This window comes from Chondrus crispus, genomic scaffold, assembly GCF_000350225.1.
Source record: "Chondrus crispus Stackhouse genomic scaffold, scaffold_495, whole genome shotgun sequence".
Taxonomy (NCBI): domain Eukaryota; phylum Rhodophyta; class Florideophyceae; order Gigartinales; family Gigartinaceae; genus Chondrus; species Chondrus crispus.
The window spans coordinates 1-24240 of NW_005179002.1; the positions used below are offsets into that span (position 1 = coordinate 1).

General features: G+C 52.1%; 8 protein-coding genes; 4 read left to right on the forward strand and 4 right to left on the reverse strand.

The window, feature by feature from the left end:
* The first annotated feature begins 5839 nt into the window (after positions 1-5839).
* CHC_T00000329001 (hypothetical protein) lies at positions 5840-7672 on the forward strand. The gene has a single exon (XM_005713378.1). It carries the CDS (start codon positions 5840-5842, stop codon positions 7670-7672), a length of 1833 nt encoding a protein of 610 aa, XP_005713435.1.
* Positions 7673-7836: 164 nt separating this feature from the next.
* On the reverse strand, positions 7837-9063 carry CHC_T00000330001 (hypothetical protein). The gene has a single exon (XM_005713379.1). The coding sequence runs from the start codon at positions 9061-9063 to the stop codon at positions 7837-7839; it is 1227 nt and encodes a 408-aa protein (XP_005713436.1).
* An 82-nt stretch (positions 9064-9145) lies between these two features.
* Positions 9146-10773, forward strand: CHC_T00000331001 (hypothetical protein). The gene is made up of 3 exons (XM_005713380.1): positions 9146-9158; positions 9645-10522; positions 10693-10773. Exons 1-3 carry the CDS (start codon positions 9146-9148, stop codon positions 10771-10773), a joined length of 972 nt encoding a protein of 323 aa, XP_005713437.1.
* Positions 10774-10789: 16 nt separating this feature from the next.
* CHC_T00000332001 (hypothetical protein) lies at positions 10790-11506 on the reverse strand. The gene has a single exon (XM_005713381.1). It carries the CDS (start codon positions 11504-11506, stop codon positions 10790-10792), a length of 717 nt encoding a protein of 238 aa, XP_005713438.1.
* Positions 11507-12052: 546 nt separating this feature from the next.
* Positions 12053-18934, forward strand: CHC_T00010119001 (pre-mRNA-splicing helicase BRR2). Its single transcript, XM_005713382.1, has one exon. The coding sequence runs from the start codon at positions 12053-12055 to the stop codon at positions 18932-18934; it is 6882 nt and encodes a 2293-aa protein (XP_005713439.1).
* Positions 18557-20605, reverse strand: CHC_T00000334001 (hypothetical protein). XM_005713383.1 is given in 4 exon segments: positions 18557-19611; positions 19612-20087; positions 20253-20339; positions 20440-20605. The coding sequence occupies 3 exon segments, from the start codon at positions 20603-20605 to the stop codon at positions 19612-19614; spliced, it is 729 nt and encodes a 242-aa protein (XP_005713440.1). The 3' UTR covers positions 18557-19611.
* A 40-nt stretch (positions 20606-20645) lies between these two features.
* On the reverse strand, positions 20646-21122 carry CHC_T00000335001 (hypothetical protein). The gene has a single exon (XM_005713384.1). The coding sequence runs from the start codon at positions 21120-21122 to the stop codon at positions 20646-20648; it is 477 nt and encodes a 158-aa protein (XP_005713441.1).
* A 375-nt stretch (positions 21123-21497) lies between these two features.
* On the forward strand, positions 21498-23871 carry CHC_T00009086001 (WD40-repeat containing protein). XM_005713385.1 is given in 2 exon segments: positions 21498-22610; positions 22611-23871. 1 exon segment carries the CDS (start codon positions 21498-21500, stop codon positions 22608-22610), a length of 1113 nt encoding a protein of 370 aa, XP_005713442.1. The 3' UTR covers positions 22611-23871.
* Positions 23872-24240: the final 369 nt, after the last annotated feature.

A 24240-nucleotide genomic window follows, 5' to 3' on the forward strand; every position in this document is an offset into this window, starting at 1 on the left:
GCATTGGAGAAGCGCGTCGCTCACCTCACCGATTTGGTTCAGAAGAAGCACGCCGCTGAAGCCGCTCATCAACATGTAGCACCCAAGCACGAGCCTACCACCATCGGCAATGTACCACAACCACCTTCGCAGCATTCTGACGCTACACGTTGCCTGGAGAGTGGAGAAAAGCCCCTTTCCGAGAGCCCCGTAGCACCCAAGCAAGAGCCTACCACCATCGGCAATGTACCACAACCACCTTCGCAGCATTCTGACGCTACACGTTGCCTGGAGAGTGGAGAAAAGCCCCTTTCCGAGAGCCCCAACGACAGATTGCCCTCCTCGCCGCCGTCGGTGGACTCCCTAGAGCAGCCATGGCAAGAACCCGATTCCTGGGACCTGACCTCGGATACCGCGATAGCCTTCGACGAGGATATGGAAGTACTGCTGGACTCGTGTACACAGCTGCAATACTCGCTCGATGAGGTGTTCGTGAGCGGCTCGCCATCCCCCTGACAGAGCCCTGCACGGTTGGAGTCTGCGTTAGTGTATGAATATACAATCGGGTTTCTGGGTTTCAGCTTTTCGATGCACATGCTTTTCATGTCCCCGCCCAAAAGGGCCATGTCGTCACCGGGTTCGCTTGAGATAATGCAGTGCAGTAGACAATTTTTTTTTGGCGAGGTATTTTTACTTTGCCAAGTGCGAGAGATATCCCTAGAGGGGGCATGAGAAACATTGTAATACGCGCCACTACTCGTCGGCGCAACTTGTAGCTAACAGATGGGTAAAGTACACCAACTTTGTAGACACTCTCGCCAAGGGTGCACCAGCAGCCAGTCCAGACAGGGGCGACGCACTGATGGCAATGCGCAGCGAGAGCCGCGAATTCTTTACACAGTGGTCTCATTACATCATTGTCTGCCGCGGATGTGCAGATGTGCCTTCGCACATCTGGAGTGGCATGCGCCGGCCACATCCACTGCGGCCGATTAGTAAGCAGGCTATCCGGGGGCAACAAGGGGAGGTCTCATTGATCGCGGTGGGGGCAAGCGTGCGCAGGCAGACGGTGCGCGCAGGCAGACGGTGTGGATCAATCGAAGCTATGAAGGGGGTGCCCTGCTGCACGGGGTGCATTCGCGGATGGTGAGGGGACTGAAGCACGCGGGAGGATTACAGGCCAGCTGGTGACGCGGCGCTGCTAGTTGGGGACGCGTTATGGAACTGGCTGTGGTTCCATCCAGAGACAAGCAAGTAAGGCACACGTAGAATAAGGCACAGCATTACAGCACCTCACTCACTTGAACAATAAAGTCACCGCCGTCCCCAGCTCCCCAGAGGATCGGGGGTATCGGTGTTCCTAGAACCACACTGGCGCAGGGGAGGGAGAGTGCCTTGTCCAGTACCCTTGGGTACCCTATATGTAGCTATGATGAGGCTCGGGAGGGTGGAGCAGGAATGCTATGAGGGCTGTTGCGTTTTGGTTCAAGCGGAGAAACGGCGGCGGCGGCGAGAGAGCCGAGGGGTGTGGTGTAAGGACGTCCGAAATCTGAGCCCGTTTCCGAGATCGCCGGAGGAACTGCTCTTCCGCGACGGCGTGAGTGCAGAGTTTCTACGCGTATGCGCTACAGTACAGTATTCGCGGAGGGGTGGTCTCTGGCCAGCAATGACCCTGATTCAGACGAGATGCGGGTGTCCTTCTCGAAGGCTGCTCAAGAAACGGAGAAATGCAAGTATTACAGTGCTTGTATTCCGCACAACGATCTAAATTGTTTGGGGAAACCAGGGCGATATTTACAAAATCCTATCTTTCCAATCTACCGTTAAGAAACATCGCTGGCGCGCCCTTGTTGGCTGTAACCCACCGACCTCCCCTACTTGCCACGCAGCTGCAACTGAAAACTCACCTACACAACACTGACACGTGTCATCGGTCTCGTCCCGTTCATGGTTTCTACGCTTTCCACTTCATCTCCTTCTTTGCCCTACCTCTTAAACTTGACTTATAGGTCGATCTATTTGCACCTCGCTCCGCCTCCACACAGCACACAACCCCAGGTAGTACCCAAATGCTCATCGAAACGGAACGCCTTCCGTGTTGTCCTCAGTTTCTTCTACCTGCATCTTGATCTCCACGCTGTACGCATCCGGGTTACAGCCCTGCGATGGCACATCTATAATCTTCTACGACGTTTGTGAGATGGCCAAAAACATCCTAACACATGCATTAGGTGATGAACGATCCACGTCAACGTAATTTAACCCCCCCTCCTCCTCCGCCTCCTGCATCTATCATGTACACCCCCTCCATTGACCTCCAACAGTCCAGTAGTCCAAGTCCATTCTTATATCCCGTCCCATCTCATCCCTTTAACTTTCTTCCCTCCGACTACTGCTACATACCCCGCACCTCCGTCATAACATTTTTCGTCTCTGCGCAGCGTATGGAAGTTGACAGCCTCAGCAGCAACGGTTCGTCCGACGCAGAGCACGAAACTTCTACTCATCCGCCTCTCCCCCCTTACATCCCTCTCTCCACCGCTTCCTCCTTCCCGTCTGCCTCTCCTTCAGCCTCCCCATCCACATCAGAAGGTGTGTCGCTCCTACCAACCACGGGTCTCCCCAGCTCTGTGCGCGGGGCTCCTGAGGAACTCAAGGCCGCCATCCGCAAGAACCAGAACAAGGAATCTGCCCGCCGCTCTCGCAGGCGCAAGAACGAGCTCTTCATCTCAATCTCCAGGTCTCTAGAAATCCTCCTGCAGCGCACGCATGATGTCGAGGCTCGCTTGCTTGCGGTCGAAACTTTCGCGGCCACCATTGGCTTCAACCGGTTTGGACGCGTCCCAGCAGGCGAGATCTCATTGCCGGATATGGGATTGGCGGAGGCTAGGGATCAGGCGGCGGGTGAGGAGAGAAGAAATGAAACAGAGAGCGAGCTCGACGCAGTGCAGAACCTTATCGATCGATGCATCGGGCAGCCTTGAATATCTATGTTTTTTATAACATCACAAGGTTGATGGATTATCACTGAAGAGAGACCGCTTCGCTGGCGTTTGGAATTGTTCTTTGTTGTACAGGACGAGCGGTGGTGATGTTTGTTGGTTCCTGGGTAAATATACCAGGTGCAACGAGAGAAGTGCCATCTTTGTGCGAGTGCATTGGGCAGGAATGTGTTTGTTCAGGGATGAGAGGGATGAATGTGTGCAAGCAACTTGGCTGGGATCAAAAGTACTGAAGGGATCAAAAGTACTGAAGGGATCAAAAGTACTGAAGGGATCAAAAGTACTGAACTGTACGCTACGTACTGTACCCTTGGTACCATTGGTACTGTACACTTCAGTAACCTGAAGGGTACCGCTGCTGTGCTGTCGCATGAGCTCTGAATTGGACAAAGAGAGGGATATAATTTGCCACTGTACAGTATCCTACGTATTCGTGGCCGGCCACGGCAGTACAGTATTGATATTTTCTTCAACGCGAGTTGGCGCGTGCTCAAAGTTCTATTTATTTCGAAAAAAAAAAGCGTCCAATTCTTAAGCTCCGCGCCAAATAAAATTTCCTTGATTTGCCAAAACTAGGCCCAACTTATATCCAAGGCAACGAAAGCTGCGCGCTGGCGCCTCACATCCCTAGAGCCCTTCCCCCAACGGAATATGGACATGCTCTTGTGACCCCCTTGGCTTGCTCTCGCCCCAACCGCACCCCTCGCTTACTCCCTCATCTTGCGGCAACGCGGGGGTCTCTCCGTTGCGTTTCCCCCGCTCCTTCCGTCTCCTTCCCCCCGACTGCTATGACCGATTCCGCCGCCGCCCGCGCTCCGGAAGTCGACCCTTTCGCCAGCCTTGACGCCGCCCCGAATATTGACTGGGGCGACGTCGATTCAGACCATGATGATGACGAAGCCAGGGCTCTTATTGCGAAAGTTGGCGCAGATGCTCCCCGCGATTCTGACCATGACGTAGGCGAGATTCAGCCAGCCCGAAATGCGCGCGCCTCTTTGAATGGTTACGAAAAACATCCAGCTTCTTCTTCCACAAAACACGAGAAGAAAGAAATGGAAGATAACAAGAAGGAAGCAGAACGAAAATGGCATGATAATAAGAAGCGGAAAAAGAATGATCATGGGGCGGGCGGTTGGGATTCCCTTTTTCCGTCGCAAAACGACTGGCAAGGCGGTGGCAAGAAGTGGCAAAAGCAGAAGAAGCAAGTAAAGGATAAAACTCAACATCATTGCCCGATCTGTGATGTGTATACTACAGGGGAGAAAGCGCGAGACTCTCATCTTCGCGGGAAACAACACATGACTAAGAAACGACAAGCAGAACTAAAAGCTAAAAATGAAGAACTAAATCGACACGGCGCCAGCATTGCGGAAAAGCAGGCAAGACGACAGGAGTACACGGAAAACAACGGTGAGAGCAGGTTGCCGAATCGCAGCGTTGATAGCAGAACGGGGCCTGTTGTGGCAGGTAGTCGCAGTGACGCTGATCGACGTGCAGGAGAGAACGAAACGACTGTGCGGGGCGCTGCTAGGAGGGATTTCGAACCTCCCGCACCAGGGCCCGCTTTCTACGGCCGCTCGACTGATCCCCGACCGCGTTATTTCGACACTGCAGTTGTACCAGACCCACAGCCGACCCGGCGTGACGCTATGAACAAGTCTGTACCTCTGAAGGATCCATATGACAACGCGGGCAGCGCCGCTCCGCGAAAATCAGCTTCACAGAAGGATACGGAGAGAGCTGGTATCGCAAGCTCAGCACCATCTACTGAGAAAGCTGCCACTACTGATGCACGAACTGTTGATCATCTCCCTGAACCCACAAAGTCTGTTTCCCGAACGCTAGCGCCTCCTTCCAGTAGGCAGATCACGCCTGACGCGACGCCTGCTGGGCTCAAGGATACTGCAGCGTCCAATTCGGGTCAAGGTCGTCCTGCAATGAAAGGATTGCCAAGTGCGGCATATGCCGGTAGCAAGGGCGTGAATCCGTTTGTTCTTGCAGGGCCGAGAAAGCGGTCCCCGAAGCCTAACGCAGATGGGAACTCTCCGCCAAGACCGCCAAGAGTGCGGGAAGAAATGTCAGCCACACCTGTTTCAGAAGGTTTCTCACCACCCGAGAAGACTGGTAAGGTCTCAAATGCGAGGAATGCATCTACTACTGGGAAAGAAGACGGCAGTCATGGGCAGGATAAGACAGGCATCAGTTCTGGTGGCCCTGCGAAGGATACGGTGAGGGAGAAGGTAGGCGTTGTTATGAGTGGACGTCGACATACTAAGTCCGATGAGGACGGGAGCAGGCATGAGATGAAACCAGAAGCGAAACGCGCTGTGGATTCTTCCAAACCAGGCAGCTCTCACTCACGAGAACCAAAACCAAGGGTCGAGGGAGAAATGACAGATTTCCCTACCCGTAAAGATATGCACGAGAGGAGAAAGTACGACGACAAGGAGGCTGCTTCTCGTCGAGTCAGCAGATTTGAACGTACTGGTAGGGCTAGCATAACAGATGAGAAGACAGTGAAGCAATCGGTCCCTAAACCGGGGAGCCACGGCGAGTCTAGGACTGCCCCTTCGAAACCAAAAGCGGCCTCTACAAGAGAACATCGAGGTGCGCATGAGAATGACAGACCAACTAGTGTTGAGAAACGACGAATTTCACCGCCGAGTGACAGTTCGGGATTCAGTAGCGAGGGGAAAATGAGCGGACGGGAACGACTTCGTGAACGAGAAGAAGGGTCAGGAGGGTCTCGTTCTTATGATCGTAAGGACACACGAGATAGGAATGGTACCGATTTTCATCCTCAGGATGATTCAAGAGGCAGCAAGAGAACGCCTCCGCACGACCGGGACGACTGGGAAATGAGACGCCCTGGAAAAGAAGACCCTTACGAGAAGAGAAAGTCTCTCAACCTCGATCGCGATGCTCCCCGAGAAAGGAGAAGATCTCCCACGTACGAGCGAAGTGAACCTCGTGAAAGCCGAAGGTCTCCAACTTACGAGCGAGATGATCTTCGTGGCAGCCGAACGTCTCCGCCGTACCAGCGAGACAGTCCTCGCGACGGCCGAAGGTCTCCCACGTACGAGCGAGACAGTCCTCGTGAAGGCCGAAGATCGCCAACTTCTGGCAGAGATAGTTCTCGTGAGAGCAGAAGATCTCCTTATGAGCGTGAGGACTCTCGTGACGTCATACGGTCTCCATCTTACGGCACCGATGATCCTCGTGAATTTAGAAGAGAGTCCTCATATGATCGTGATGAACGCCGCCGCGATGATTCTCGTGCGCAGAGAAGCGCCCCTTCGTATGAGCGAGATGATCATCGGGTGAGCAGAAATTCGAAGCCCTATGACAGGTCGAGTTCTCGGAAACAACGAAAGTCTGGCGCTTACGATCGGGATGGGAGTCGTTCGCTTCCCGATAGCGAAAAGAGCGCGCCTGGGGACCGGGAACGCTCACGGCTCGATCCTAGGAAGGATCCATACGGGGAAGACCCTAGAGACAGAAGGGGCTCCTCCCCGCTTGAGCCTGAGAAGGGGAGAGAGAAAAATCAAGACCGACCAGGAATCAATGACAATGGAATAAGTGCGCCGGAGAGAACAGGTACTAAGAACGGTCCACAGTCTTCAAGAGAGAGGTCTATGATCGACGTGGATCGCAGAGTACCTGATTCATCAAACGTGCAGCATGAGATGGGCGGCCGAAGTCCTGCTCCGTCACTGAAGTTCAGGTCACAGGCTGTGCCTGCAAGACAAGAAGAAGCAAGCTATCGAGACGGCAAGAAACGCCGTTTTGATTCAGTGAATGACAACTCACGGGAGGCTGGCTGGACCGCATCTAATGGTACAAGGACACAGGACCCGCGTTCCAGCGAGGGCTCGATCCGGTATGAGTCTAGTACGGGCAGCTCTCAACGAAGACGGCTTCTGGACAGGAGAGATTTAGAATTCAAAGGCCAAGAAAGTCGCAAGGAGCGCTCTGGTGAAGAATATCGTCGCATAGATGCGGGACCCTCCAGCCGCATTGACGGGGATGGGCGCACACCTGACGCCGTTGCTGCCCGCGGCAGCCCCCGGACATTCAATCCTGAGGAGCATCCGATTGTTTCTCGAGGCTATCTGAACACGCCGATGCCAGTTACGGAATGGCGAGAACTCAGACACTCCGTGTTGAGCGGCACATCAGATGTTGACAAATTAGCTTACAAGATGATGCAAGAGCTCGTTCTATCGCCAGTGCTCGGAATCAATGAAACCTTGTTGGCACCGCTTTCTAAAGCAATGATGAGTGCTGTGAACAAGCACTACGTTACGCCCCATGGAATTTTTGCCAAGCTCAGTGATTTTCCGACGGGTTTATTGAGAATGGATCCCAAGTACAACTCAGAACTCAAGGCAGACGCGGATTGGTCTCAATATCAGACCCCAGAATACCTCGCGCTCTGCCAGTTTCGTGACAACTTGGAGTATACATTTGACAATCATCGACATCAGACTAAGCCTACAAGTAATTTACGAAGTGATGCTCCACCTCGCGGAAGCTTTGGTGCCAGGAATCAACGAAAGGGACCCGGGGTGCCCTTGGACGGGATGTCTTCTCCTCGTTATCAAGATGCTGTGGCTACTGACCCGCTTTACACAAAACTCATCCACCACTACACCACTTGCGACATGCAAAGCCGCTCTGCGAATATGTGAATGCGTCCAAGGGGCTCTCATGGTCGTTGCACAACTACAAGGAGCTCTCTGAAGGGTTAGAATTGGCAAGAACTGGGTGAGCTGCGTACGGCACTTCTGACGGTCTCTTCTTGTCATTGGTTTGATATATGTGTAACCGACAAGACGATTTGACCCAAACGTGCTCACTTCGTGCTGAATACGGTCCCTGCCGCAAATTCAACCCGTTTCTTCTTCCCCACGTTCTTCAATCTCGTGCTTGAATCCAACGAAAGAGCTCTGGGGAATCCCGGACTGTTGGAACAAACGTCTTTGTCTGAGACACTTTCAAATTTGTGCGAGTTACTGCGTCTTTCCGATCGCCATTGTTCATACAGAAGCTGAGTATGGTTCTTCGGCATTACCACTGGGTTGCTTTGGTCTGAGCAGTTGCTATTCTCCGCTGTAGGTGGCACAGGGTCGACCTCTCTCATTGTTGCCGCAGCTGCCGCGGCTGCTACTTTTGCGCGTGCCATCTCTGCAGCCGCCTGAGGTTTGAGCTTGCCCTTGCCATCTTTCACCAATGTCCAAATTGCACTACTTTCGTGTGGGGCTTTCGAGCTCCCTTTTCTGAGCTTTCCAAGATTGGATCTGAGTTCTCTGAGTACCGCGGCTGCGGCTGCCTCTTCTTGAGCTGCCCAAACCACGGGGTCTGGATTGAAGCTGTATCTTCTGGGTGGTGGAGAAGACGAAGGGCGTGGATTGGCACGAGATCGTCCGGCGCTTGCTGCTGCCGCTCGGGCCATGGCCACAGCTGCCTCTTCTGCGTCAAGGCGCTCTTGGGACTCGCGGGCGGCTCGCCATTCAGAAACAAAGTGATCCATTGTTTGCTTTGACAAGGAATCGTCCCAGGTGAAACCTTGAATGTCGGGTGGCTCGAATTCAGGTTGGCCGCCCATCGCGCAGAAGGAAGGTCTGATATCGGAACTTACAGAGGGAGTACCGGCGGGATGTTCTGTCGCATCGGAATGGCTGTCGGGGAATATTGACCCTGGCTTAGTACCCTCGACATCACCGTCACCATAAGCATGAGCGAGCGCGGCGCGGAAAGCGGATATGACGGCGCAGCGGTTGGGCCCTTCAGCGTCCGAAACGGCCTCTGCGGTCATGTACAGCTCTCCGTCGGGATTGCGAGATAAGTAGCGAGCGTGTTCCGGAGGCAAGCCGGGAAGCGAAGGCTTCCCGGTGGATGACGGAGTGGTGATGGGAATCTCTGCGCACAGTCGAGAGAAGCGCTCCGCGAGTGACTCGCTGGAGTTGTCTTCCTCGTTCTCGTGCGCTTTGTTCCCATCGTCTCGCTGATCATGATTGCCTTCGGATACGTCGTGCGCTGCAGCGGTTATTGGGTCGGGTGTTGCTTCCTCCGACTCCATGATCCATTATTCTCGTGGGGAGAGCCGTGCAGAGTCCGGGGGGGTTGGAGCGTTGAGGCCAATTGAGTTACAGGTGAGGTGGATGCCTGTCACACGTGCGTCCTGAACCTTACAGCACATTTCTGCACATTTCTGTTCCGAAACTTACACCTATACCTATACTGTGTACAGCACTGTATCCAGACGGCACACGTTCAACGTGCTGTTCGCGTTCCACACAATACACGTGTACTGATGGAACGATGTACAGAACACGTCGGGTAAGACGTCGGTTCAGTATGCGTATCATACGGTCAGTAGCGCGGACGTGTACGACTGTAAGCAAAGGCAAGCGATGTGGGGGGCCGGAGGCATGTTATTTTTCTGTAATGTTGTGTGCCGAATGGATACTGTTGCGGCTTGTGAGTGGCTCGTCAGTGGAATATGTGACGGATATTTGCGAGATATACTGTAAGTAAAGGCAACTTTTGTCGAATCGTGGTATGCCAAGTGTGTTAATGGGTGTTAATGGGTAGCGTATCCTCTTTTGAAATAAAATTGCCAAACTGGGCGGTCGGCGCCACGCGCGCACACTCGTGCAGTAGGCTTGCAGAGTCGATTTGGACAGCTTCCAGCGGGGCCTCTTCTCGTTCCTACTTCTATCTCCGCATCCAAATACGCCCGCGAGCAGAGACACCTCCTTTGCCCTTGCCAGGGCATCCACGTCACGAGAAGCCCCTCCCCCCCGCCCACCCCTCCATCCTCCCCCTCTTCCTCTTCCTTACCGACTCCCGCACCCTCAACACACGCCGTCATGGCGCGCTTACTCTACCGCATCCTCCGCGTAGTGAATTTCGTTGGTTCAGTAGAAGAGTCGCAGCTGCGCGGCGCGATGCGCAGTTCCGCCGTCATGTCTCGCCTGCAGTCCATGATAGCCGCCGACCTTGACAAGCCACTATCTTACGCCCTCCCCCTCACTGGAAACGCCATGGCGCCTCTCCTCAACGCCGACGTCCCTGACATGAACGCCGTCGCCGACCGTCTCATCATTCGCCGCCTTTCAGGTAACACCCAGTCCTTCCTCAATTGCGTCTACGTTAATGATGTTGTCGTCATCCGCGACCCTAACGACGCGAGGAGGAAGTACGTCAGAAGGATTGCCGGTTTAGAAGGCGCCCACATGGCTAGCGATAATGACGATGACCCGTCGTTCCGCGTCCCCCCGCGCCACTGCTGGGTCGCACGCGACAATCAGGATGCGACTGCCGCGCCAGACTCAACATTATTTGGTCCCCTGTCGCTGGATTATATCATTGGCCGTGTCATGTACGCCATACGCAGCGCGACCGACCACGGTCGCGTCCCCAACTCGTCGTATGCCATGGCTAGTGATTCCATCGTCTTGGCGCAGGAGCCAATTACTATGCATCTGCACCCCCCTCCAGAAGAAAAGTCTTCCGCACAGGGAAAGGGAGGCCCCGTCCAACCTCCAGAATGACTCCTCATCAATTGTACATTGTTTCTTCGACAGAATCCACGTCGCCTAGTTCACTAGTCTTATATCTTAACTGTACTATAACCTGCGCGATTCCCTCCCAACACGAGGTGAAAAGAAATCCTGAAATCGGAACGGAAGAGCTGCTTCTAGAGCTTGAAAAACTTTTGGTAACTAGCATCTGTCGTATTGAAAGCTCCCTCTTCCGCCTCCTCCTGTGTTTGTCGTCTCGATGACGGGGAGGACCATGTATCACAGCGTTGATGTCCGTTGTCGCGCTCGCTTTGTTCGTCTTCCTGGTCGGCGCTTGAAAACGACTCCCAAGCTGTTTTCTTCCCCTTTTCCCTCATCCTTAGTTGACTTTGAGACGCTTTCTTCTACTGTTTCTACGGTTGGTTGTTCTTGATTCGGCAAGTCACCGTTGTCTTCGTCATTATTCTCCTGAGAAGGCGCATTTGCCTCGCCCCAGTATAAATGTACCGAGTCTGCGCCCTGTTCGTTGATTTCAACCTCGGCTGATTGCCACTGTCCGTACATGGCCGACGCTGGCAATGGAAAGCCGTTTTCGTCCAATGCCTCGTCCTGCAATTGCCCATTCTCTTGCGAGCGCGCATCCGTCTTTATATCGCTAGAAGCACCATGCGAATCGTCTCTAGGGCGCTTTCGCGACTTTTCCGATGCAGCTCGTCGGGAACTAGCGCTTGCTACTTTCTCCAGCAGTTGCTGAGTGACTGTCGCCGCATTGGTACCGCCAGTCGCTGGCGCTGTCTTACCGGCAGCAAGTGCGGCATCACGTTTTTGCTCCTTTGCCTTTCTCTCGTTCTTGTCAGCAATACTTTTCAGGAGTGCCGCTCGGGCTTGCTTGTGCTTCGAGGCCTCTTCGTGCTGCAATCTCTGAATCTTATTGTCTGCTATCCAGATGTTGCATATTTTGCACAACTTTCGATTCGCGTATGGTTTCTTTGGCATGTTGCTGTCGCCGCCGGGATGGTACCAGATCTTGATTGCAAGAGTGTCCGCAAAGAACGGGGGCGTCTTGCTAGTGGTACACGTCAAGCTGGTGGTGCTGCGGGGATATATAATTCTCCACAAGAGACTTCGAGAGAGAACAATATATGCTAGGAGCAGGGCAGTTACGACCTTTGCTCTTCATTTGCCATATCTACCGCTTAGAATTCGTGCCCCCAGCTCCAACAATAGAAGTCCTGCTTAAAATCAGACCAATGGGGTGGCCTGTTAGCATTTTTGATCCGCAAATATTTCCGACCATTTCTTACCAAATGGCCATGCACCGCCACACCGCCATACCGAAGTCATTCGCCCCTCGTTATTATTGCTGGAAGAGTTTGCTTGACGAGCATTGCTTCACCTTGCATCCCAGAGGGCATCTTAAATTGAGTGTCGATGGGCGATTGTACATGAAGAAGCTGAGGGAGTGGTTCTGAAGAACGGCTAGAGTTGGCCGGATTGGATTCCCTTTTGCTCTGGTGACTGGGCCCAAACGTAACATTCAGAATGGCCGATCGAGAGATAATGAAGCAGTACAGCTACAAGGCAACATCCAATCTTGTTTTGGAGCAAGAAAGGAGTCGACGAAGGTCAACTGCAGACACAGGCGAAGTGGCACCCTTGAGGACAGATGAACTTGAAGGCCAAATGGGTGACAAGGCTGCTCGTCGACCTGGAGAAACATCGGCGGACCTCGCGGCGCGGCGAGAAAAGAAGAGAAAGAATGTCGCCCAGAAGGCAGAACTTAGCAGAGGTGATGCTGTTGCTGATATTGCACAAATAGGCCGTATCGATGAATCTCGCGGCGACTTGCAGACATTGGCTGGGGACGCAAACGTAGTCGACATCGCGGAAGAGCTCGAGCTGGACGCGGAAGGAGGGCGATATGTACCAACGACGCAGGTTTCGAAGACAGCATTTGAAGCACTTCTAGCGTTCATCATGTCGAAGCTCGGCGATCAACCAAGGGATTTGTTGCGGGGCGCAGCGGAGGAAACCCTCGTTGTTCTAAAAGATCAGCAATATCAGGAGAGTGAAAGGAAGAAGATTGTAGAGGATATGTTGGCTGCAAAAATGTCAGTCGATGAGTTTTCAAGGCTGTCTATGTTTGGCAGGCAGATTGAGGATTTCCAAACTGAAGCAGAAAGAGCAGAACTGAATACAGAGCTTGAAGATAGCATGGGCGAAGATCAAGCTGTGGCTGTCGTATTCGATGACGACGATGTTCAAGGGGGAAGCATCTCTGCGGGCGAGGGCATGGAGGAAGAGCTGGACATGAGGGATCTGATAGATGTTGATGAACGGAATCACCTATCGACAGTTTCGCATCCGGGAAATTTTGAGAAAGATGACGACGACGCGCTCATGCATCCTAATGCCTCTGATGAGGGTATGCTTGTCAAGGAGCAGAAATTAGTTCCTTTGGAAGTAGACGGGTACTGGTTACAAAGAACTCTCAGCCAATTCTTCAGCGATGCTGACGAGTGTCATCGTGTAGCAGAAGAAGTTTTAAAAGTTCTATCTGGTAAGGAAGACGACCGTTACTGTGAGAACCAACTTGTGATACTGCTCGGTTTCGACAAGTTTGACTTCGTTTCGCTTGTCATGGCCAATCGTTTCCTAGTCGTTTTTTGCACCCAATTGGCACGTGCAAAGGGCCCTGAAGAGCGAAGCAGAGTAGAGGAGGAAATGAAATCTGACGAAAGGGGACTCCAATTGCTGGAGCTCCTTCGTCTGGAAGACCCCACCTTGTTGAAAGGCAGGGAAGGTGTCAACGACAGCGATGGACCTCAATTTCGAAAGTTCGATCGAGAAAGCGATTTAAGTGCATCGAAACAATCAGGTAACTCCGGAAAGAGTGCCACTCCGAAGGCAAAAAAGAGGAAGAGACCGGCACTCCGAAATCTCGACTTGGAAAGCCTGGCCTTTAAAAAGGGCGGTCACTTGATGACTGTTCGGGATTGCAAACTACCAGAGGGGTCCGAGCACATCGAGAACAAAGACTATGACGAATGGCATATTCCAGCAGTGAAGGCCATTGCTTCTGGAAAAGATAAGACGATTTCGATTCAATCCCTTCCTAATTGGTGCCAACCGGTTTTTCCCGGAACCAGACATCTCAACAGAATGCAGTCATCTGTGTTTCCGTGTGCATTCGGGTCAGATGAGAACATGCTGTTATGTGCTCCGACGGGAGCCGGCAAGACAAATGTGGCAGTTTTGACTATTCTTCGAGCGATTCAAAATTCTGGTCCTCCGCAGAATGGCTTTTCAGATATTGGAGAAGCAGACTTGGCGGCTTTCAAAGTGGTTTACGTGGCCCCGATGAAGGCTCTTGTGGCAGAGGTTGTGGAGAATTTAGGAAGGAGGTTGAAAGTCCTTGGGCTCTCAGTACGCGAATTGACAGGGGATGTTAACCTTTCAAAGCAAGAAATTGAGGACACGCAGGTGATTGTTACTACTCCGGAGAAGTGGGACATAGTTACTCGAAAGAGCAGGGAGCGGGCATACACAAGCCTAGTGCGGTTGTTGATAATTGATGAAATCCATCTCTTGCATGACGAGAGAGGTCCAGTCTTGGAGACTATAGTTGCGAGGACATTGCGTAACGTTCAATCCTGGACGACGCACACGCGAATTATTGGTCTGAGCGCAACACTGCCGAACTACCAAGACGTCGCTACGTTTTTGCATGTGGCTCCAGACACTGGGCTTTTCTTCTATGATTCGACACATCGCCCATGTCCTTTGCAGCAATGCTTTGTCGGGGTCACCACCAAAAAAGCCATGAAGCGCTTTCAACTAATGAATGATCTCACATATGATAAGGTAAAAGAGCAGATTCGAGGCGCAAATCAAGTGATCGTATTTGTCTATAGCCGGAAGGAGACTTCTAATACATGCCATAACCTGATCAGTAAGGCCATCGACGAGGAAATTACTGATCAATTCTTAAAACCGGGCAGCGCTTCATTCGAAATCATTCAAGATTCTCTACCTGACGTTAACGGGAAGGATTTGAGAGAATTGTTGGAGCATGGATTTGCCACACATCACGCGGGCATGAGCAGGAAGGATAGGCAACTAGTTGAGGCTTTGTTTGAAAACGGCCATGTGAAGGTATTGGTATCAACAGCCACGTTGGCGTGGGGTGTTAATCTTCCCGCCCATGCCGTGATCATCAAGGGGACGCAAGTATACTCCCCAGAGCATGGGCGGTGGATTGAGCTTTCATCTATGGATGTTATGCAAATGATAGGTCGTGCTGGGCGACCGCAATTTGATACTTATGGTGAAGGAATCATTATCACTACCAAAGCAGACGTGCTGTTTTACCTTTCGTTGCTAAACCAGCAACTTCCGATTGAATCTCAGTTTGTGGCACGCCTAGTGGATATGTTGAATGCAGAGGTAGCCATGGGTACAGTGTCATCTCTTGAAGAAGGAGCTCAGTGGTTGTCGTACACGTACTTGTATGTACGAATGCTGAAGAATCCCACACTTTACGGCATCCATGTTGACGAACTGCAGCGAGACCCAAAACTGGAACGTCGGCGCCTCGAACTAGTACACGCTGCAGCAATTGCACTTGAACGTTCAGGCTTGGTCAAGTACAGCAAGAAACATGGTTCTATAGTTGGTACTGATTTGGGACGTGTTGCAGCCGATTTTTACGTTGGCCACGAGACCATTTCAATGTATGTGGAGCACATGCGGCCCACATCCACGGACATAGATCTATTCCGTCTTTTGGCTCTTTCAGGAGAATTTCGTCACATCAGAGTTCGGGAAGAAGAAAAACTGGAACTCGGTAGGTTGTCCGACAGAGTTCCGATTCCCATCAAGGAGGCACTTGAGGATTCCGCAGCCAAAGTCAATGTTTTATTGCAATCATATATCTCAAACTTATCTCTTGATGGGTTGGCTTTGAAGGCAGACATGATTTATGTGACGCAATCTGCTGCGCGCCTAGCTCGAGCGTTGCTTCAAGTTGCGATTCGCATCAAGTGTGCTCCTCTTATGGAAAAGTGCCTTCGTCTGTGCAAGGCCGTCACATGCCGGCAGTGGAATTCACAAAGCCCGCTTCGGCAATTCCGTGGTATTTTGGCTGATGATGTCCTGCACAAAATTGAGAGGAAGGATATTAGTTTTGACCGATACTACGATCTCGAAGATGCGGAACTGGGCGAGCTGTTGCGAAGTCCCAAGCTAGGTCGGACTGTGCACAGACTTGTACACTCTCTGCCTCGGCTTGAGATTGATGCAAAGGTTAGGCCAATTTCGCGATCCACTCTGGAGATTGAAGTTAAGTTGACGCCAGATTTTAAATTTGATCGGAACCTACATCGCGCCGGCGAAGCGTTTTGGATTGTCGTTGAAGATTCGGACTCCGAAGTGCTACTGCACTCAGAACCGTTTTATCTTCGAGGTTCGCTTGCGTCCGAAGAGCATGTACTAAGTTTCTTTGTGAAACTGACCTCGCCACAACCTCCCCAGTACTTCTTGAAATGTTTCAGTGATAGGTGGATTGTCCCGGAAACTGTGCTACCTGTATTATTCCATCGGCTTCTGTTGCCTGAGAAGTTTGCTGCCCATACGAAAGTGCTAGACATGCGCCCGCGAGCCGTACGCCGTTCTTTTGGAGTAGATTTGATGACGGCAGGCGACGAAAGTGTGCTGGATATGGAGGCATATCGAGAAGGTCTTGAAGAGTTACGAGCGTACTTTTCGAAGAAGACAGATCATTTTTCCGCTTTGCAGACTCAAATGTTTCCATCTCTGTTTGAGTCGGATGAAAATGTTGTAATCGCGAGTATTCCTGGTCCGGAGAGGTTCGAATGTGCTGAACTGTGTCTTGGAAGGTTGTTCACAAGGCTCCCAGACTCGCTCGCGGTCTGGATCGTTGGAAAAGGAGTTGCAGGGGTGGGTCTTGTCTGCAAGACGCTTACTCAAGGTCTGGGGAAACAGCTTAATCTTACAGTTGGTACGTTTCTATCCGGTGGTGTAGAAGAACTCAGAATGCTTCGAACGGCTGGGGCTGTCATTGTGACAACAGTCGAACGTTGGGACATGTTTTCGCGATGGCGAAGACAGAAACGTGAAAGAAAGGTATTTGACCGAATTGGTCTGGTTCTACTCGACGGGGTCCAGTTGATGTCAGATCAAGAAGAGAATGGCGCAGCCCTCGAAATCGTGGGCTCTCGCATGCGATACTTAGGCGCTGAGAGAGGCGAGAATGCCTTTCGGATTGTTGCCCTGAGCGACCCGATTGCAAATGCGAAGGAAGTCGGACACTGGCTAGGTTGTCCGCCCACCGCTGTCTTCTCTTTTCACCCAGAGGCTGTGGACAAGGGACTGCGGGTGGAGTTTATGACAGCACCCCTTCAAAGTGCGGGCAATAAGAATTCCGCCGCAGCCACATTTATCCGCCCGGTCTTCGCGGCAATTCGAAAGCATTCCTGGGAAAAGACGGGTTCCATCCTCGTCTTTGCACCGTCCAAAAAGATGGTACGAGGGTTAGCCCTTGAGCTGGTCAGTGCAGCAGCCCAGAGTGGGTCCCCAAACGCCTTCCTGTCGGATTCTGGAGACATGATGGATGCGAACACAGCAAGTCTAAGCCCTGGCACTCTGAAGGATTCGATGGCGTTTGGAGTTGGCTTTATCTACAATGGAATAGGCGACACCGAAAAGGAATGCATCGAAACGCTCTTCCGACTTGGCACAATACGGGCACTGGTTGCGTCAGCGGACTACGCCTGGGAATGTAACATTTCACGAGATTGTCTAGTTATTGTTGCTGGTACGTCTCGCGAAGATGCTGGTCGACTAGCTGTTCGCCGCGCTGAGTACTCGCGAACTGATCTCATGAAGATGATGTGCTGTGTGAGACAAGGGCGTAACAATGCGAGGCGAGTTGTGGTCATTATAACGGAGGCGGCGCTACTTGAACATTACAAACAGCACTGTCTAGAACCGCTGCCAGTGGAATCGCAGTTGACAGCAACTCTCTCAGATCATCTCAATGCCGAAATTGCCGCTAAAGAGATTGAAACGCGGCAAGAGGCGCTGGACTATTTGACATGGACTTTCTTTTACCGTAGACTGCCAAAGAATCCCAACTACTACGGACTCCAAGGACTATCTCATATAGAAATATCTAATCATCTCTCTGAAATAGTTGATTCCGCTCTTTCAGAACTGGAAGATTCCAAATGCGTTGCTGCAGAGGGTGATGAAGACGTAGCTTTGGGAGCACTTAATCTCGGTATTATTGCCGCCCATTTTTACATCAGGCATGCAACCGTCGAGCTGTTCGCTTCTTCCATAACGCCGAATACTAAGCTTGGGGGTTTACTCAACATTCTGTCATTGGCATCTGAACTTGGAGATATTCCCGTCAGGATTGGGGAGGAAGATGTCTTGAAGAGAATAAGTCAAGACCTTCCTTTGTCGATGAATGATGGAGACTCGCTGTCATTTTCTAGTCCACACATCAAGGTCCACATCCTGCTACAGGCACATATGAACCGACGAAGCCTTCCTGCTCAGCTACGGAATGACCAAGCACAGTTGTTACCTACTGCAGTGCGCTTACTGCGATCAATGGTGGATGTTATTTCATCTGCAGGTTGGCTTAAACCGGCAATCATTGCTGTCGAATTAAGCCAGATGTTGATTCAAGGCGTATGGGTATCGGACCCGAATGTTATGCAGCTTCCACACATTGACAAAGAAATCGCTACGTCACTCAAACGCGACCATGACATTTCAGAAATCTCCGAGTTACTCGATGCGTTCTTGGATATGGAACCTAATGGGCGAATTGGCGCCCTTCAACGTCTTTCACGTAAGGAAATTTCGGAAATTTCGTCGGCATGTCAAAACTTCCCCGACTTGCAAAATCCCAAAATTGTGTCTATACACGAATCTGAAGACAACGACGGAGAAGGCTTGACCAGGGTGGTGGTGCAGATCGAAAGAAATCAAGAAGATGCCGAAGAGGTAGCCGACCAAAAACGAAAGACTGTTCCTTTAGTTACAGCCCCGTTGTATCCAACAATCAAAGAAGAGGGGTGGTGGGTAATTGTTGGAGACTGGGAAAACAATTCTCTGTTAACGTTGAAATACGTTTCACTGAAGGTTGCTGCAACCGTGAAACTTGATTTCGTACCTCCAACTGAACACGCGGATGCATTGGCTGATGCACAGGGGAAGAAAAAACTTAATCTGTACATTTTGTCTGATTCGTATGTGCTCGAATGTGATATAGAGGACACATTTCAAATTAATGTGAAGAGGAGAACTCTCGGCAGTGACTCGGGTGAAGAAAATGAAAATGTTGCCCAGGGCACGACATTGGATATCGCAGCTGTGGAGCAGACAGCTTGAATCACACTTCCAGGCTGTGCCGCGCTACACGAAGGTACAGCAGACTCGAAATGCGACGGAGCTGAGCAATGTTGCGATGTCTACGGAATTCCGTGTTGCTTGTTAATGCAAAAGCGATTTTTTGAGAAAGCCATTCGTCCAGGCAAGTCAAAGAGCAGTACACTGCCCACGCATGTGACAGAGCAACAGATGTCATCATGTGGGCCCTCCCAGCAGTGTCATGCTTCGGCGAAGGAGAAAGAATAGAACATCCACAGCACTTTCAAAAAGCCATTGCTCGAGATAGATGTTGAGATATCAGTTTGGTAAAGGACGCAGCGAATGATGTGAGGTGTACAAATCACGCCACTGCGTGCGTTGAAGAAAGATGCCAACCTCATACTAGATTCCTTCACAATTTCTTTTTGTAGGAATACTGTGTCTCCGAAACATTCCTTGACTAAGACACGCTTGTCCGTGGGGTTGCTGCCTGGGCTGAATCAGGAGGGATATAAAACAGCACCTTGTCGTCCGGGCTGCACTGTTTCTCGAATTGAGTAAAGTCTGGAAGGATTTTCAGAGGCTGGATGTCAGCCCCTTGCAAGGTTGCAAATGCTCCTTTGTTGGATCTCGGACGATCCGGAGCTGCACACGCAATTCAATTGAGACGCAAATTCAATGAAAAGTGCCAAAGAGTGTTAGAGTAAAGGAGAATCAGGAGAGCATAAAGACGTTGGTTGCATGGGATGGCACTTACGGTAATCAGCAGCTGAAAAGACGGTCGCGACAAAACTGGAAATAAGTTCGATGTCCACAGAGTATCCTCCAAGCATATCATCCATACCCTCCCTCTTCTCTCTCATGTCAGGGCCCTCATGGGCTCGAATGAGACCGTGAAGGTTATTTCTCCGAAAGAAGGACTCGGCTGCTCCATTGCCGAAAAGGATTCCGGCACCACGCAAGACGTTGAGAGCCACATCCGAGGCGTCAATCTGCGGGTCACTCCACAAGACGTCTTCCAGGATGCAGTGTTGTGGGTCACTTAACTGGCGACGCGTCTCGGCTAAGTCGTTGAGATTGCCAAGAGCCATGGAGCCCTTTTTCGGAGATTTCCAGCTTCGGAAAAGACCGCCATGCAGGACCAATATGCGGCGTTCGCCAGGGACAAGAGGTGCTCTCCAGCCATCTAATTCCGTGCGATCATCGCGTCTGTCTCGTGCCCCTTGCTTCCACTTTCCTCGTCTGCCCTTTTCTTTGGTGGTAGGCGGTTGAGAAGTATGTTGTGATGCCGAGGCAGGTTTCGGGAATACTCTAGGAAGGGTTGTAATGACGGCGGCACATGGGATCTCGTTGAAGGTTTTGAAGAAAGTCAATAGGACTCTTTCATCATACTTTCTCAAGACCTCATTCCGAAATCCATACCTGGCTATAAATTGGAAAACAAGGTGGCAATGGTGACATGTTAGTAGCTTAGAGATCGGAAAGGAAGTAAAGTGTGTTTACGGGACAAGACGAATGGAAGGTACCTGTGCAACCAGTAGACTCATGGTTGCCTCGCAGCAACACAACGCAGCGTGGTTTGCAAAGCTTGAGGGCCAAGATGACGACGAAAACCTCAACGCCCCACGACCCGCGATCGACGCAATCGCCCGCGAAGCAAAGGATGTTGTCGTCTGCGGGCCAGCCGGTCATGGAAAGTGCCTCTACCAATGAATGAAGGTCGCCGTGGGTGTCACCAAGAACATGGACTCTGCCGGCGGGCGGGGTGGTGATATCTACGATGTTTTCGTCGCGTGCGAAGGCCTCTTTGGAATAAACAAGCAGCTTGGTGAGAGTGTTTTTGTTGAGTGCGAATAACGAGAGCAAGTCGGGCGAGCGGTAGGACGCAGAGAGCAAGCGGGCGATTAGAGCTTTGACGAACGTCATGTCGAGTTTGTCGATGCCTGGCCAGCGGAGCGGGCGGCATTGCTCCAGGGCCTCTCCTTCTGGGCCGGCGTCTTCGTCGCAGGTGAGGAATCCTGGATAGTGAGCCATGGTGGGTGGGGTGGGTGGGGTGGGTAGGGTGAAGGAGGCTGGCGGTGGACGGGAAGGTGAGGATTTGAAGATAACGGAGTCGCAGAAAGAGTCGTAGGAGCGTTGTACGGTATGGCTCTATATTTAGAAATGGTGGAGGGGCCGGTGCAGAGGCGGCTCTACTGTACAGTAACATTCTAACATTACGCGGTCCACTGCGCGATTGAAGACGAGGTGTCGCAAATGATGCAGTCGGACGGACGCACCATCATCTGATGACAGGGCATGTCAGGTCATCGCGTTTCTGACACCATAAAGCTGTCAACAGCTTGACAGCTTTATGGTGTCAGATAAGCGTGTTGACATCAACAGCTTCCGCCGAAGCGCCGTGTGATCCTTCTTACTGTACCAGATCCCGTTCAACCCAATTTGCAAATCGGGATCCCAACTCCCCGTCCCAGCAAGGACGGTCACCGTCTGCGTGCCGCACCCGGTTTCCCTTCAAAGGACGGTTTCCCTTCAACCCCCCCACCCACCTCCCGCCTCACCTCAACCAACCCCCCACCCCACGATGCCGCGTCTCGAGCTCCAAGCGTCGCTGTACGGGCACAAAGGCGCCGTCTGGTCGGTCGCGTGGTCTCCGCGGGGGCTGCTAGCCTCCTGCGGCGCGGACAAGACCGTGCGCGTGTGGCACCGCGCCGAGGGCGGCGCGTGGCGTAGTGTCGCCGTCTTCGGCGACGCCACCTTCGTCCGCGCAGTCAGAGACCTGTCGTGGGCCTCCGACGGCCGCTCGCTGGCGTGCGCCAGCTTCGACGCTTCGGCCTTCGTGCTCGAGCTCATGGGCGGGAAGACCCCGCACTTGGAGGCCGCCGTGTCGCTCGAGGGGCATGACAGCGAGGTCAAGAGCGTCGCGTACAGCTCCTCCGGCGCCTTGCTGGCCTCTTGTTCGAGGGATAAGAGCGTGTGGGTTTGGGAGGTCGGCCTGGACTTTGACTATGAGTGCATCGCCGTGCTGAATGGACACGCCGCAGATGTCAAAATGGTCGCGTGGCATCCGACTGTGGAGATGCTCGTGTCGACTAGCTTTGACGGCACCGTGCGTGTGTGGGTCGAGGACGAGGACGATTGGTTTTGCGCAGAGACCCTCGCGGGGCACAATGGTACCGTCTGGGCGGCCGCGTTTGGTGAGGGCGGAACAGGTTTGGCCACAGTTGCGGCGGATGGCGGGCTCGCCATATGGAGCAGGGAGAATCCCCCAGCTAATCTTGCCGGAGCGAATCCTGCTTTTCAGGTCGTCGCTCGCTACCCCAAGCTGCATGCAGGTCCGATATACTCGGTTGATTGGAATAAGAGTAACTCTTTACTAGCGACGGGAGGTGGCGATGATTGCATTCGCATCATTCAATGTACAGAGATTTCCTCACCAAATGCACCTTCGGAAACTTCCAAAACGAAGGAGGAGTCAACGGCTAACGGCAGCGTTCCAGAACAATCTGCGATCACATCGAATCTGAAAAAGCGGTGCGAGGTCATGGCAACAGAAATGCGAGCCCATTCCGGTGACGTGAATCGCGTTGCGTGGAATCCAATTGATCAGGACATTTTAGCCTCTTCCGGTGATGATGGACTCGTGAAGATTTGGAAATATTGCTCCGATGTTGACAAGAAGGCCAACGGAACATAGAACTATCTCTGATCTGCAATTCTTGATAGATGAGCTGCTATACCGCCTCTCCCGAACGTTCCGTTGACATATCAAGACTGCAACGACAAGAGCCCGCTAGCTAAGATCCTTGTTTTGTCTCGGAGGCCGGCAGCTCAAGATTGTACATGGACATTTTCTCAACTTGCCAAGCATTTTCACTGGCGAGGTTGTCCTCGTCTACATCTGGTTGAGCCGTCGGATCCCAAAATGCAGGACGCCGGAGGTCCACTATCCAAAAATCGCCGTCCGCGAATGAACGGGGGTCCAACGTTTGATCCACAGCGTCGAATATCTTGGAAGGACTCGGTACTCGTTGCATTTTTGGCGGAACAACTGCTAAGATGTAGTCGAGATTGGGAATAGTGTGACGTTTAAGGGTGATCAGGGACCGAACTGTGCGAAGAAAGGCCAAAGATTTTGAAGATGAGCCTTCGTTTGGGAGTTGACTGCTGCAAAGGACAATGGCAGATTTGTTACGCGGTTTTCTGTAGCGACGTGGGGGGGACATTTTGGAATACAGCGTGTTCCTCCATGAGGGAGGGAGCTGCCAGACAGGCTTATCCGTCAGACCATCTGCGTAGCGTCGATGGACGACAAGGAGATCACTGGCAATCTCCACGGGACCCGTGATCGCGTTTAGTGAAGTGGGAGTCAAGCTCAGCGTGTTGTTCGCTTCCCAGATGGCCCCAGCTTCATGGAGACCGGGAACGTAAGCAACGCGGGGACAAATGTTTTCCAGTTCAGCCAGCGTGACGGAGTCGTTGCCCAACTCGGCAAGGTCGATATGTCGGACGTCGGTGCGCTTGTGTTCTCGCGAAACGCCGATTACCAGAACAAGATCGATGGAAAACGCGAAGCCGTTCTCCGCCAACCATTGCGATAGGTGTGCGATTCTCTGCGAAACGGCTTGCAGATCAGACAGAACAAGAATGCGTAGTGGGGAGGCCGGTCGAGAGGGGTCTTCCTCATGTACGGAGATAAAGGGTGAGGATGTTCGTATTTCATCCGTCATGACTCGCTGACACCGGAATATCTATCTTTTTGCGTTGGCCCGACACTGCTATGACATGCGGCATTTGTACTTGATGTGACTTCGCAGGAGAACAGTTGTGCTTTTTGGCCAGAAGTCGTTGCAGAGATGCGGGAAATAGTGCAAGGTAAGCAGAGTAAAAACACTACCGCGATGCTGCATGAATCGGTCACGTTTCTCGCCTCAACGCGAGTAGCAACTTTGGAAGTAGACGTTGGTGCCACAGCAAATGGTCTTTAGAGTTCCTGTTTCCTTCTCAGTGAGTGTGAAGTGGTAAGAGTTTTGACCGAGACTCTCAATCGCTCTGTCGGAGAGCGACTGTTCCAGACAAAAGCTGGTTATGAAGATTGGATCACATTTAAAGTGGATCCAGTAATTTTGGATTTGATTTGAACTAGCCACTTCATGCTCCAAAGGCCCTTTTTTTGGAGGGAAGCTCCAACTGGTTGCAACTGGTTGATTTGTTGCAATTCCACGACACATCTGTCCAGCTATCGATCTTCTCTCGGATTGCAATCCTCCCTTGCCCAGGCAGTCTCAACCGCACGACTTGTTCTGCGACCTGCATATCCCCTTAAG

Bases quoted from the DNA above. Each gene is read 5' to 3' on its own strand.
- CHC_T00000332001 (XM_005713381.1), bottom strand. From the start codon at position 11,506: ATGCCAAAGAAACCATACGCGAATCGAAAGTTGTGCAAAATATGCAAC.
- CHC_T00000334001 (XM_005713383.1), bottom strand. From the start codon at position 20,605: ATGACCGGCTGGCCCGCAGACGACAACATCCTTTGCTTCGCGGGCGAT. The intron at 20,340-20,439 runs GTACCTTCCATT...TCCAATTTATAG, and splicing joins TGAGTCTACTGGTTGCACAG to CCAGGTATGGATTTCGGAAT. The intron at 20,088-20,252 runs GTGCCGCCGTCA...ATGGCTGGAGAG, and splicing joins AACCTTCAACGAGATCCCAT to CACCTCTTGTCCCTGGCGAA.
- CHC_T00000331001 (XM_005713380.1), top strand. The intron at 10,523-10,692 runs GTCCAACCTCCA...CTGCTTCTAGAG, and splicing joins CACAGGGAAAGGGAGGCCCC to CTTGAAAAACTTTTGGTAAC.
- CHC_T00009086001 (XM_005713385.1), top strand. From the start codon at position 21,498: ATGCCGCGTCTCGAGCTCCAAGCGTCGCTGTACGGGCACAAAGGCGCC.
- CHC_T00000330001 (XM_005713379.1), bottom strand. From the start codon at position 9,063: ATGGAGTCGGAGGAAGCAACACCCGACCCAATAACCGCTGCAGCGCAC.
- CHC_T00010119001 (XM_005713382.1), top strand. From the start codon at position 12,053: ATGGCCGATCGAGAGATAATGAAGCAGTACAGCTACAAGGCAACATCC.
- CHC_T00000329001 (XM_005713378.1), top strand. From the start codon at position 5,840: ATGAGACGCCCTGGAAAAGAAGACCCTTACGAGAAGAGAAAGTCTCTC.
- CHC_T00000335001 (XM_005713384.1), bottom strand. From the start codon at position 21,122: ATGTTACTGTACAGTAGAGCCGCCTCTGCACCGGCCCCTCCACCATTT.